This window comes from Amblyomma americanum, chromosome 8, assembly GCF_052857255.1.
Source record: "Amblyomma americanum isolate KBUSLIRL-KWMA chromosome 8, ASM5285725v1, whole genome shotgun sequence".
Classification (NCBI taxonomy): Eukaryota; Metazoa; Arthropoda; class Arachnida; order Ixodida; family Ixodidae; genus Amblyomma; species Amblyomma americanum.
Window position 1 is genome coordinate 58,351,266 of NC_135504.1, and position 13,970 is coordinate 58,365,235.

General features: G+C 47.9%; 1 protein-coding gene across 1 annotated transcript; it reads right to left on the minus strand.

Annotated features, from left to right (window-relative positions):
• Nucleotides 1–171: 171 nt before the first annotated feature.
• Nucleotides 172–6,096, minus strand: LOC144100365 (ubiquitin-conjugating enzyme E2-17 kDa-like). The gene is made up of 3 exons (XM_077633338.1): nucleotides 5,912–6,096; nucleotides 4,623–4,964; nucleotides 172–1,033 (listed from the first exon to the last, which is right to left on the minus strand). Exons 2-3 carry the CDS (start codon nucleotides 4,821–4,823, stop codon nucleotides 785–787), a joined length of 450 nt encoding a protein of 149 aa, XP_077489464.1. The 5' UTR covers nucleotides 4,824–4,964; nucleotides 5,912–6,096; the 3' UTR covers nucleotides 172–784.
• Between the last annotated feature and the right edge of the window lie 7,874 nt (nucleotides 6,097–13,970).

Below are 13,970 nucleotides of genomic sequence, written 5' to 3' on the forward strand. Positions count from 1 at the left end.
AGCTGCTTCTTTTTCTACTAATCAAGCTTACCTGGACAGCATAACTTCTCGTCCTACCAGTGCGGTCTTGTATGCAGCGTACGATACACACACCCACGTCATTCCTGAAGACGAGGATTGCCTTTCGTTTCATCCAAGTCAAAATGGACGGGGACAAATATTTGTGGGCACGTGCAGCGAGTTAATATTGCAGGCGAATAATCGATTACTGCATTAAAAATCTGTTAAGCGCGGAGTTTTCGGTGAGTAGCGCCCCAAGAAAACATGGACGCAGCATCTGCGACGCAGACCTAGTGGAGGTGGATGCTACGAAGAGTACGGAGCAGCAACTGATTTCCCCTGAACAAAGCAATGTGGGAATGTACGAAGGGATTGAAAGAGCGGAGAACGAGGGAAGAGAAGAAGAAAGCAATGCAGTTTATCGAGCACGGTCTTCTGGTCCACCTGCCTAGTGCCCGAGACAATCGCGTCGCAACTTACCAGCCTGCTCACTGCAGACGCCCCTGGGGACAACAGCGGCCGGCGTCAGCCAGTATAGTAAGCTCGGGACATCTTTCGATGAGTATCCGAGGTCGAATTTTATACCAGATGGTTTATGCACTAAAGCGGTAGCTGGCACGGCACGACACTCGCAGTTAGCTGAGCGCGTCTCCACTTAAGTCATCTTTCTTCGACCCTTTGCCACAACCGCTTTTTGCCGCCCCGATTCCAGGACAGGTTCGAGTGTTCGGCACTTTGACGACTCGTCCGATCTTAGCCGCTGAAGGGGACAGCGTCAATGACGTCACTCCATGGCGTACTGTCGGGTCCACTCGCGGGCCGTGGCCTCGTACACGGGCCGGTTGTTCTTGTAGATGGAGGCCACCCGAGGCATAAGCGGGTCGTCAGGGTTGGGGTCGCACATGAGCACGCAGATGGAGAGCAGCACCTTAGCGATGGACAGCGCCGGCGACCACTGGGACTTGAGGATGTCCAGGCAGATGTCCCCGTGGGTGCTGATGTTCGGGTGGTAGATCTTGGTGATGAAGCTCACCTGCAGCGGTGCGAGAGCATGCCATAAGGGAGAAACAGGTCAACGACCCCTGCTCGTTATTGGCGAAGGAGGGGCAGTTGTGGTCACTACACGACGACTTTGTGTGGCGATACAGCGCAAGCCACGAGCGTTCGTCTTCGGGAAGCAACAAAGCTTCTCGGGCAGGACGCTAACAAAGAAAGCAAATACATCGAGGTGGCTACAACATGTAAGCACGTACGAGGCAAAGGAAAAAGCAACCATAAAAACAATCCCAGCTCAATCATAAGGCACGCGGACGTTCATAGCGGGGAAAATATTGACACGTTAATCTTACTCGACGGTCCGTAACGCCGTTTTTCTTAATTATAATTGGTTTTGGGGGGAAAGGAAATGGCGCAGTATCTGTCTCATATATCGTTGGACACCTGAACAGCGCCGTATGGGAAGGGATAAGGGAGGGAGTGAAAGAAGAAAGAAATAGGTGCCGTAGTGGAGGGCTCCGGATTAATTTCGACCACCTGGGGATCTTTAACGTGCACTGACATCGCACAGCACACGGGCGCCATAGCGTTTTTCCTCCATAAAAACGCAGCCGCCGCGGTCGGGTTCGAACCCGGGAACTCCCGTTTTTCTGTCATATTTCAGAAAAATAAACCTGCGTTCTTTGCTGTGGAAAACGTTTTTTTTTATTTCTTTGAGGTGTTGGTTTGCGTACTTCTTATGCGGTTGCCCAAATGCCCTGTTTTGTTCGACCGCACTCCGGATGATTTTGCCATCTTAATTCGCTGTTTTCATTTGGTTCAAATGTTAGCTTATACACATTCCATGTGACATTGCCAAAACGCCTTGCTTTGTACTGGACCGGGTGCAAGCCATGTTGTCTATCGGTCCCAGTATTTTGTATGAATTTTCTTGAGTGAGCAAATAAAGCTCTATTTCGATTGATTGATTAATTGATTGATTGATTGAATCAATGAATGAATTAATTAATGAAATAATTAATTAATTAATTTGGCGTGGGGCACCGTGAGAGGTAGTGTTTCTGCAAAGCTACGTGACGCTGAGAGACGACCACCACGCCGTCTGACTTGAAATGACAGACCTTCGTGGTTTATACATCAACGGCGTCGTTTCGTTTGGTGCGCACTGTGCGAACAAAATTGGAAGCAGTGCTCAAACAATCGAGGCGTCAGGCCAGAAAGCGTCTTTCTGCATGTCAGCAACTGCGGTTCCGTCTTTTACTCGAACACATTTGGCGAAGATCGCGAACAGCTAGAATGCTGCTTACAGCCTAGAGTCATGAGACAGTCCAGAATCCGGCGTCCCGCTTTTCCACTGCGGCCTAGTCAGACTACCACCGATCCTGCGTTCGGCAGCTGAGCCCATGCAAGGCGATGGACCCCGATCGCGGCGACCGTGTTCGACGGAAAACAATATACAGAACGCCCTTGCGCTGTTTGATGGACGCCTCTTACATCCGTCGTGAAGCTTCGGAGTGATGAACCCCACCACCTGCTCTCATCACGACCCCCACATGCTTGAGTGCGTCGCCAGATGCTGCAGTGCTTGAATACCCAAAAGCTAGCTGCCATTCGTTGTACTTTTAGGCTTTCATGTTTCGCTTGTTTTACTGGCAAGCCGTTCTCAACGCTTCACAATTAAATGGTTTTGCATGTATCATTTATATTCAGCCAGAGAGAGAGTGAACAAAGAGGAAGAGGGAAGGCAGTGATGTTAACCAGAAAGGTATTCCGGTTGGCTCCACATTGTCCATAAGGGTGGCGGATTGGGCTAGTCTGTGCATACACGTCACTTAGCAGGCGATATAATTCAACACAGATGCAAGGGTGACAGATATGGACGAGTGTTACTTCCACGTCATTTGTTCAGTGAAAACCACACGCGTTTTATGCACGTCCTTAAGAACAGCATAAAAGCACGTTGCTGATGCTGTCATTCTAGTCTTGAAGACGTGAGAAAAAAAAACGCTTGTAGGTTTCACTCAATAAATCAGTTGGAAGTAACGCTCGTCTTTATCTCCCTGCATCCGTGTCAAGTTGCAGCGCTCGCAAAATGACGCATCCGTGCTGTATGCAAAGTGCGCGGCGTCCTAATCCTAGAACCACCGGGAAATCATCAGCTTTTAAATAAGTACCAGTGTCCAGGCCTGGTCCTCCAGTTTCTGAAATGCGAAGCTCTTAGACAAGATACCGCTGTGTCCTGTAGAGTTTGTCACGGCCCTCACAACAACCGTTTGTGCGTGTGCGTGCGTGTGCGTGTGCGTGTGTGTGTGTGCGCGTGTGTGTGTGTGTGTGTGTGTGTGTGTGTGTGTGTGTGTGTGTGTGTGTGTGTGTGTGTGTGTGTGTGTGTGTGTGTGTGTGTGTGTGTGTGTGTGTGTGTGTGTGTGTGTGTGTGTGTGTGTGTGTGTGTGTGTGTGTGTGTGTGTGTGTGTGTGTGTGTGTGTGTGTGTGTGTGTGTGTGTGTGTGTGTGTGTGTGTGTGTGTGTGTGTGTGTGTGTGTGTGTGTGTGTGTGTGTGTGTGTGTGTGTGTGTGTGTGTGTGTGTGTGTGTGTGTGTGTGTGTGTGTGTGTGTGTGTGTGTGTGTGTGTGTGTGTGTGTGTGTGTGTGTGTGTGTGTGTGTGTGTGTGTGTGTGTGTGTGTGTGTGTGTGTGTGTGTGTGTGTGTGTGTGTGTGTGTGTGTGTGTGTGTGTGTGTGTGTGTGTGTGTGTGTGTGTGTGTGTGTGTGTGTGTGTGTGTGTGTGTGTGTGTGTGTGTGTGTGTGTGTGTGTGTGTGTGTGTGTGTGTGTGTGTGTGTGTGTGTGTGTGTGTGTGTGTGTGTGTGTGTGTGTGTGTGTGTGTGTGTGTGTGTGTGTGTGTGTGTGTGTGTGTGTGTGTGTGTGTGTGTGTGTGTGTGTGTGTGTGTGTGTGTGTGTGTGTGTGTGTGTGTGTGTGTGCGCGCGCGCGCGCGAGGGAGCTTAATCTTCAGGTCTGTCCTGTTCTACGAGCACAGTCCAGTGTTCAATGTGGCAGCGCCCGTATACCCCTTTTTTAAAGATCAATGTCCTCCCTGGATTTCAGTATGTAAATTTTGTCTTCGACTTTTTCATACCCTTAGGATACTATAATTTGGGTACCAAGACACGAGTGAAACATCTTTTTGTGCGTTCAGAAATACCCAATTATATATATAATTATGTTTAGAATATCTATATGGGATTCTGTGAATGACTACACAGACCTTTTGCCACTCTATGTAACCGTGAGCGCGGCTCAATACTATAGTAGGATACAACTTTTAAAAAAACAGCAGTTGGTAACAGTGGGCAACTGTTCACGCCGTCGTGTATTACTCATCTGGTCCACCACAACCGTAAGCGAAATCAACTTTTTAACATCTGGCTATAATAAACAAGGCAGGCATCAAACTTCTAAAGCTTATAGTTTTTTTCTTGTGATTAGCTACTTGCCTTGGTAACAAGAGAAGTTTAGCCAATGGACTACGTTTTTGTGACGGAGGAATTCTGTGCGGCGGTCATGAATGTGGGCGGAGCTTCACTGCAGACTAAGGTTGTATCTGACTAATGACTGCCGCTGCATTTTCCGCTCACCCTGGGCGGCTTGAAAGGGTAGTCCTTGGGGAATACGATGGTCAGCCGGAAGACGCCGCCTTCGAAGGGGCTGTCCGAGGGGCCCATGATGGTGGCCTGCCAGGTGAACAGGTCCGATTGGTCGACGGGACCCGCGGAGCAGTTGGCGGGCGGGTCACGACTCAGGTCCTCCAGTTCCTTCTTGATGCGCTTCAGGGCCATCGCCGTCGTGTAACCTGCAGCCACTCTGCGGCTGCTACCTCGCCCACCAGACGGGACTCCGGGGGGGCTCCAGTCGCATATGACTTCGACGACTACCAAAGCGCTGTGGTGTCCGGTCGATGGAGTACTTCGCTGACTGGTCTGCGGGAGGACAAGACATGTGGGAATGAACGACTTAACTGGATCCAAGGAATTAAGAATACTTTTTGTGTTGCAAGATTAAGAACGAAAGAACTGGTTGGAGGTTTTACAGCTGCCGTCGTTACGTCAACCCATTAGGAGGGGGTGGAGGGCTCCGAGAAAAGAAATCCACTTTTTCGTGAAGGGATGGGCACCGTACCGAAGGAGATAGTCTGTCAGGTTGACCCCGGCGACTTGTGTTCTGCTCTTCAAGGAAACGTCGGTGGCAGGCACCATAAGGATAGCAACCAGTGACGTCAGAGTGGCCAACATGCCGGTAGATCAGAATGCCAGAACCACGCTGAAAAACTGCGCGCTCATCTAATCCGCTAAACACCGCCTTCTCTCAATTACTATATGGAAGCTATGCTTAGTCCACCGTTACGGCGCCCGTGACGTTACGTGAAAACTATATATCGCGTGACTTCCGAAGGTTTGTGAGGTTTTACGACCCGAAGCTGAACATAAGCTGTGAGGTACTACACGTAGTGGAGGACCGCACACTAATTTCAACCACAAGGGGTTCCTCAACCTGAACTGGCACCGCGGAGCACACAGGTTTTGCATTTCGCCTCCATCGAAATGCGACCGTCCAGTGATCTCCCACACACTCCCTTATTTTTCTGAAGGTGCACTCCCCAATTTGTAATAATTTTTTACACGATTGACTGCTAAATATGACTACCACTTCTCCTCTACCGTCCCCCTCTTTAGAAATTTAATTTCCTGGGGACACCCCTGCGACAGCCGCGGCCGGAGCTCAATCCCGCGGCCTTGCTCGGCAGCCGCACGCCAAAAACACTAAGTCGCAGCGGCGGGTAGCAATATAACATGGTTCAAACTCATACAGTAGGACGTTATTGAAACACAATGCCAGAAAGATTAGCATACGCGTCTCGAACTCTTACATCTCACGAGGAGCCGGTCTCATGACCTCCTGGACCGCGTCGCTCTAGTAGTCGGCCACTGCGCTGGACCCACGGTGACCCTCCGGTTGATGGCGGAGCCGGCTCACATGACCTCCTCGGCCGGAGGCGCGCCCTGAGCTCCTTCCGAGTGCGTCATTGCCGCCGCCACCGCTCCAGCACTCTCTTGTTTCCTACGAGCATGGCCCGAGCATAACCCGTGCCAGTGCTTCCTTGAGAACTCGAGGAGGCGCTGCTCACGCGTCCTCACCATCGTCATCGTCAGCCTGACTAAGCCCAATGCAGGGCATAGCCCTCGCTCTTTCTCTTTTCTTCTTTTTTGCTCTTTTTCCACACGTTCTAAGATTATCAGTTAGTTTTTACCTTGTTTTATGTCATGCGCATGCGCGTTGTTGCTCTGGCATGGGGTGTGGTTTACCGTCTCGTTTCATTCCATTCAGTTGTAAGTGTAGCAACCGTCCTTTCTTCGCCCTTCTTCGTCCCGTCCATATGCTACGTTTTTGTTTATAACATAGCCCTCTCCCATGTTTCTCCAATTAAATCTGTCATCTTCTGGCAGCGGCCATCCTATCCCCGCAAACTTCTTAATCTCATCCACCCTCACCTAACTTTCTGCCGCCCCCTGCTACGCTTGCCTTCTCTTGGAATCCACTCCGTTGCCCTTAAGGACCAGCGCTTATATTGCTCATGCGTATGGCTGCTCTTTACCTTCTTCCTGCAGGTGAGATCACATGCTTCACTTCACTTCCCTTTATTACCTTAAAGGCCCCCGGGATTGGGGGTTTACATAAGGGGTGAGTTACATGCATAAAACATATTTAATAAACAAAGGAAACACGTAAGGTACATAAATTATTCGCTGTTAAATATAGTCTCTAAACAATTCACAAATGTTGTTGGACAGATGATTGCGGCGATGTCGTGTGGAAGGCTGTTCCAGTGCGTGGCTGAACGTGGAAAGAATGACAATGCCCACTAAAACGGGAACACCTTCATGGACAAGACAATGGAATGAATGCTTGAAATAGTGTGCAATTTCTGAGCATCATGCACAACTTGCTCCAGCTGCTGGATTGTATGTGGCGAGACCATCCTGCTGTCCACTCAATTGGCTGATGATGATGCAATGAGACAATAATCAGCTCCTGAACGGCCCTTGGGCCACCTGCCGCGGTAGCTCAGCGCCAACGGAGTTCCTCTAAGCACAATTTCGATGGGGGCAAAATGCACAACACTTGCTGCGGATGAGCCCAGCGACGGCAGCTGTGCAGCAAACGCTGTTTCACGAAGTATGGCCTACGGTGTAACCACGAAAAATTGGCAATGGACAATCGTTACATCGAAGATAGTGAGGCTCTTTCTAACTTTGTCCTAAATCCCATTTCCCTATCGAAACTTTGCCGGCCAATAGCATCACACTAGTCGAATGGAGAAAAGAAAGGTTTATGTTTTATGGTTTATAGGGGTTTAACGTCCCAAAGCAGCTGAGGCTATGAAGGATGCCGTAGCGAAGGGCTCCGGAAATTTCGACCACCTGGGGTTCTTTAACGTGCACTGACATCACACGGTACACGGGCGTCTAGAATTTCGCCTCCAACGAGAGGAACTATAAGCTAACCAGAACGCGCAGCTACGCTAGCAGGGTGAATAACAATCTATCTAGAGTCTAAATGCGTCCTGGTTATAGCAGGATATTATAGCAGGATATATCGGTTAGCGGTGTAATACACTACCATGGGAACCATGGAACATTGTTGCCAACTGCCGTTCTTAAATTTTTGTAATTTAGGTAGGGTGTAGTTAGGTTGCCGATGTCTATGACGTCAGGTGAGAGCCCCCCAAGAATAGCGACGCACTCGCTGTCCTGCAGATTTGTTATCAGGAATTTTGGACAGCTGCTAAGTAGCTTCGCTATAAGCCGTGCGACCAATGCCGAATTTTTGTTTTTTGCGTAACTAATCGTGCAGATAACGGATTGAGTTTGCCCAGAGGACTTTGGTTTTAGGGGATCTCCCGCAAACTTCATAGCGTTGCATTGATGCCTAAAGAGAACGCTTAATCCAATACCAGTCAAGGTTTAAACAACGGGCACCTAAACAAAACGACAAAAATTTAGAGCCCTCTTAGGTGACAAAAGAAGGACTTTTGAAGAACCTACAGTTCCAATCGCTTTTTCCAGTGGTTTGGAATAGAAGTGGGACTGGGCTTCAAATCATTCAATGCCGCACTTGTAAAAAATGAAAAGCTAACGTTGTTCAAAGCTGGCATTATCACAACGCGCTTATCTCACCTTGCGCTTAATAGCCACTGCGTCCACACGCACTTATACATCGTTCCGTAGCCGAGTGGTCTATGACTACACCACTTAGATAAAGAGGTTCTCAGATCAAACATTCGCTATAATCGTGTTTTTTTTTTACAGAAAACAATAGTCGATATTTTCTTCTCACGAGCCACATGTAGACAGAACAAGCGAGGTAGACCGCTATCCCTAATTTCTGGTGACACATCTGCTGCGAATAGGGAGTTAAAGGGACACTAAAGAGAAATTAAACGAAAGGAAGAAGCTATACCCGAGGTTTATAGACTGCGCTTCGGAAACATTGCCAGCGTTTCCTTTTGCTGTTGTTTTACACGAACAGACGACTGTGTGGTTGAGAAAATCACAAAAGAAGTCCAATTCATTCCCCCGTTAACACCATCAAGGGACGCCGGTGTTACGTCATTCTTCTGGCGTCATTTTCCAACGGTTAATCTCCCGACCAATCAGAGAGAACAAAAAAAAATCTCTGGCTAACTAGGCTTAGTTGAAACGTTCAGCAAGAGCTATGATGTTCCTTAGTTTTCTCCTCCTCTTTCTTATCTTCTTCTCATTTTGGCTTGTCTTGCCTTGGCTCACGAATTTCTACGGCAGCTACAAGTACTACAACGACTTCAATTAGGGTTACACGACCACTTGAGGTAGGGACCCTTTTGGGCCATACAGTTTTTTTTAAAGCGAAATTTATTGCCCCATGACATCAACGATGGGTGAAGGTGTGATGAATGATGTAGTAGAGATTAAATTAATGGAAAAAGGTTAGCTGATTTGATGAAGTCCAGTAGAGAACGATTGTACGGTCCCTGCATCCAGGCAATGTATCAAGCCTAGGGTTGCTTGGTGAAAGACCTGCTACCATCAGGTGCCGGATCCTTGTAGGCTTGAGAGCTGGGCAGTCCCACAGTAAGTGATGTATGTCGGCTTCAATGTCCTCGTGTTTACATATCGGACTTCCTGGCCGCAGAAACAAATCTCGGTACTGAGGCCACTTCCCCGAGTGACAGCTGGTGTGAGGGCAACCCAGACCCGGATCCTCCTAAGCGCAACCTTGCAATACGGTTGCAATACTCATTCGGACTCCAATGCACACCCCCTCCACGTTCTTGCTAACCATGGCTGCAGCCATTGTTGCAGCACATCAAGGCGACACCTCCTCTCCCTCTACCCCAGCGGAGCACATCTGGTGGAGCGAGCGGCGACGGCGTCGACGGCGGCGCCATCTGTTGGAGCACGGCTGCGGCGTTGCTAGGCAACGGCGGCTCAAGGTCGTTCGTCGGCCACGGCATACGGCGCACGGCTGAAGTGCGCGACGAGCGGAAATGGCTCGCTGGCTGGCGTAGTGTTGCTTTCGCAACAAAGTAAACAAAGAGTAAGAAGGTATCTCTGGCATACGGCATAGCACGCAGAAACTCAAATGACTTTTGGGCCTTCTGCCTTTCCCGGAAAACGAGAGGTCTGAATCACCACAGACGCGCGTTCGCGTCTGTTCGACGCGCTGCTCTGCATACAAAGCGTATACTATCCATAAAACTCCGTGACTAAAACGCCAGCGTCGTGGACAGCACGGCGAGTCGCTTTTCACTGTACTATTGTTCTCCCTCGATCGCTTCCTTCTGTCTGTACCGTGTGAATAATACGCAGTCACACGCCGCAAAAGGGTATAGTGTCCGTTTAGGGGGAGGGGGCCGGGGATAGAGACAGTAGCGAAAGTGTGTCCGAAGACAATGAGATAGTAGAGTGCACCATACGGCGAAAAAAAAGCTGGTGGTGCAGCCATTCTGCTTGAGGCCTGGAGTTATGGTTTTAAAGCAAAAGCTTTACTACTCCAGCCAGGGAGCCATTTCGGCTCGTCGCGCACTTCAGCCGTATGCGCGTGGCCTTACCTTGAGCCACCGTTGCCTAGCAACGCCGCAGCCGCGCTCCAAGAGATGGCGCCGCCGTCGCCGCTCACCCCGCCAGATGCTTTCTTCTGTTTTCTTTTTTTTTCGGTCGTCTTTTGTAGTGCAGATATACAGTGATATGCAAGGAGAGCGCTGCTTAGCTTGAAAAGGACAGAGTTAGACAACACGTACGAACGGTAACGGTAACGGTAAAACTTTATTTCATTCCAGTGGGAATAAAGAAAACAAGGGCATGTGACAAAAAACATTGAAGAAAGAATAAGAGTGGAGAAAAGACAACACAGAAGCACATTACGCTGATAGCAAATATGACAGAAGCAAGAAATCAAGTCTTAAAAGAAAGAAAACATCCGCAAACAAGTGTTTGTAAAGTTCGGCTCGGCGTTTTTCAGCGTATCCATATCAACTCTTCCTTACTGATACACATGTCTAACTGGAAAACATGAATTTTTTATCTTTACACAACGTAGAAATCTCCCTCCGGGTGAGGGCAACCGATGGGTAACTAATTCCATGCCAGATATCATTCGGAAAGCCTCGATGACCTCACGTTTCTTCTTGTCTTTTTCCCTTGCCAGGATTATGGTCTTTTCAAACGACGGTGTGCATTTGTGTTTAAGACAGTGATTGGCCAAATTCCCTGGCTCCTGCAGGTAACGGCAATTTCTTCTGTGCTCTAGAAGCCGTTCATTAAGGAAGCGTCAAGTTTGCACCACGTAGGACATGCCAAATGCAACAAGAGGTATTTTATACACAACCATGGACTGTTGAGCAGGTGACGAAAGGTGAAACATGGCGAACCACACGGCCCCTTTCCTCAATAGATGGAATTGCAATTGCTCAATTGGATGTTCCAACTAACCCAATCTCAATTGGCACTTCTTAATTTTAGATATACGGTACTTGAGACGGGTGAAATCGTTAGAACCACCAAGGCTTTGAACAACATGAATCCAAGGGACTTGGCCTGGGCCAAAACTACCATTTTGGCTTCTGCATATTGTCCCACACTTCACATGTCACGCGTTACCGGCGCCTTCCTTCTCGCTATTGAGGCCGAACCCGACCGCGGCGGCTGCGTTTTTATGGAGGAAAAACGCTAAGGCGCCCGTGTGCTGTGCGATGTCAGTGCACGTTAAAGATCCCCAGGTGGTCGAAATTATTCCGGAGCCCTCCACTACGGCACCTCTCCCTTTCTTCTTTCACTCCCTCCCTTATCCCTTCCCTTACGGCGCGGTTCAGGTGTCCAACGATATATGAGACATACTGCGCCATTTCCTTTCCTCAAAAACCAATTATTATTATTATTATTATTGAGGCAGCCTTGATACATGTCGCACATGAGTTGCCTGCAGCCGAAGGCAGAGAGTTTTCTACTGGAAACGTTTGCCTTCAGAAGCTCTTTTATGGCTCATGCTTACACGCGTCCGGACAGCGGAGGAAGGAAATAACTGCAGTGGGATCATGGTGTGGCAATGACGGTAGGGGCCGCGCCACTGCCCGGCACTGGCAGGCAAGGAAACGCTGATAAAAGTATTGGAGGCAGTCATAACAAATCAGCAAATTCCGCACAGCTGGAAACGGAGTAAAATGAATTTGATTTATGAAGGAAAAGGCAATAAGACGAACATAAAATCCTTCCGACCGATTACGATAACATCAGTTACATACAGGCTGGCGAAGCAGGCGGTGAAAATAAAAATGCAGTCATGGGTAGAAAGTAATATAATACTCGGAGAACTTCAGAACGGGTTCAGAAGTGGTAGGCGCTTAGATGATTGCCTGTTCGTGCTTACCCAGTGCATAGAAATAGCTAAGGCGGAAAACAGACCTCGGTATTTAGCCTTCCTGGACATAAGCGGTGCATACGACAACGTGAACAGGGAACTCCTGTGGAACATATTAAAAGGTGAAGGTGTCGGTCATAAGCTAATTAATTTTCTACAAGAAATATATCGAGAAAATGAAGTTGAAATAACCTGGGAAGGAATTAAGAGTACAACAACTGTCCAGGTACAAAAAATATTAAGGCAAGGTTGTCCTCTATCACCGCTGCTGTTCATGCTTCATATGATAAGTATGGAAAGAAGGCTACAAGGAAGCAATCTAGGTTATGATCTGTCGTACACATTAGGCGGAAAGGTTGTTGAGCAACGACCACCGGGTTTATTGTATGCGGACTATATTGTACTGTTAGCAGATAGCCAGGAAGATTTTTAAACTTTGGTGAATTGCTGTGGAGACGAAGGAGACAGTCTAGGTTTCAGTTTTAGCGCAACTAAGTCAGGTGTGATGGTTTTCAACGGTACAACTGATCAGGAGCTTAAAATACAAGGCCATGAAATACCCCGAGTGGCAGAATACAAATATCCCGGGGTATGGGTAAACAAAGGGCATATGTACACGGAAAAGCACGAACAGTCTATCATAGCAAAAGGGCGAAGAGATGCCGGGATAATGAAACATAGTGCATTGTGGTATACAACAGGCATGAAGTCCTCAGGTGTATTTGGAAAGGAATAATGGTGCCGGGGCTTACTTTCGGGAATCAGGTTCTATGCTTAAGGGCTGAAGTTCAGTCGCGATTAGAAGCAAATCAGAGAACTGTTGGAAGATTAGCACTAGGTGCCCACGGGAAAACCACAAACGAGGCAGTACAGGGGGATATGGGCTGGGCAACGTTCGAAGCACGAGAAGCTCAGAGTAAAGTATATACAAAGAACGCCTGAGAAAATTGGGTGATAACAGGGGCAGCTAATGTATTTAAATACCTGTACAGAAAGAGCGTTGACGCACGGTGGCGGAAACGAACTAGAAAGCTGGCCAATAAGTTTGCCAGAGACGAGGAAGGAGAAAGAGCATTAAACGACAGGTTAAAAACGTCGAAGGTAAAAATTGGATAGATTCAATGAAAAATAAGCACAGTTTTGAACAATATCGATGCTGGAAAAGGCAGATCAGGAGGAAACGTTTTATGATAACTCAAGAGGCAGTGCCCTTCTCTTTGAAGCTAGGTCAGGGTGTCTTAGAACGCGCAGCTACCAAAAGAAATTTAAGGAAGATGACACATGTGCTGTGTGTGGTAAATCTGTAGAAACAATAGAACACCTCATTCTAAAATGTGATAGTATCCATCCCGATGTCGATGCAGGCGCAGTCACTCTTCCTGGGGCCTTAGGGTTTATAGATAACAATAGTCACGTAAATAAATCTGCGGTGGAAATTAGCAAAAAGCGATTGGAGGATTGTTGGCACAAAAGCAGAGAGGTGACATAAGTTTTAAAGTGTAGGAAGACGTATTTTAAAGAAAATGGCGATTTTTATTAACAACTTACAGCAGAGTTAAACAAAAATAAAGGGAAAAAACTGAGCATGGTGGCAACTACCCCTGCCCGTTTCAAAGAGGACACTCCTACCTTCCATCCATCCATCCTGGCAAGTAAGCTCCTTTTTCATGGGAGTTGCATCTTTATTTCTTTCATGGTTTCTCTGGTCTCTATCTCTGCCCTCAGTTTCTTTTATGATTCGTGCTATAATTTTCTGAATTTCTCTCAAGCTTTTTTTCTCCGCCCGCCGTATTGTAAGCTCTGCCTTTTCTTTGCTACGTCCTTTCCTGTTTTTTTTTATTTTTCCTCGTGACGAATTACTCAGAGCATAGACTCATTTCGTAGATTTTATTTCTACAACCAAGAGCCCCTCCCCCAGCCCCATGTTCAATAAGACCTTGTAGAGAACAGACAAGAAAGTCCGAAACAAGAACCAACAGTGCTTCATTATCACCGCCATCAACCCTATCATCATCATCATCATCATCAGTTAT

Coding starts and splice junctions, on each gene's coding strand:
- LOC144100365 (XM_077633338.1), bottom strand. CDS start 4,823: ATGGCCCTGAAGCGCATCAAGAAGGAACTGGAGGACCTGAGTCGTGAC. Junction 1,034..4,622: donor ACCCTTTCAAGCCGCCCAGG/GTGAGCGGAAAA, acceptor GCACCGCTGCAG/GTGAGCTTCATCACCAAGAT.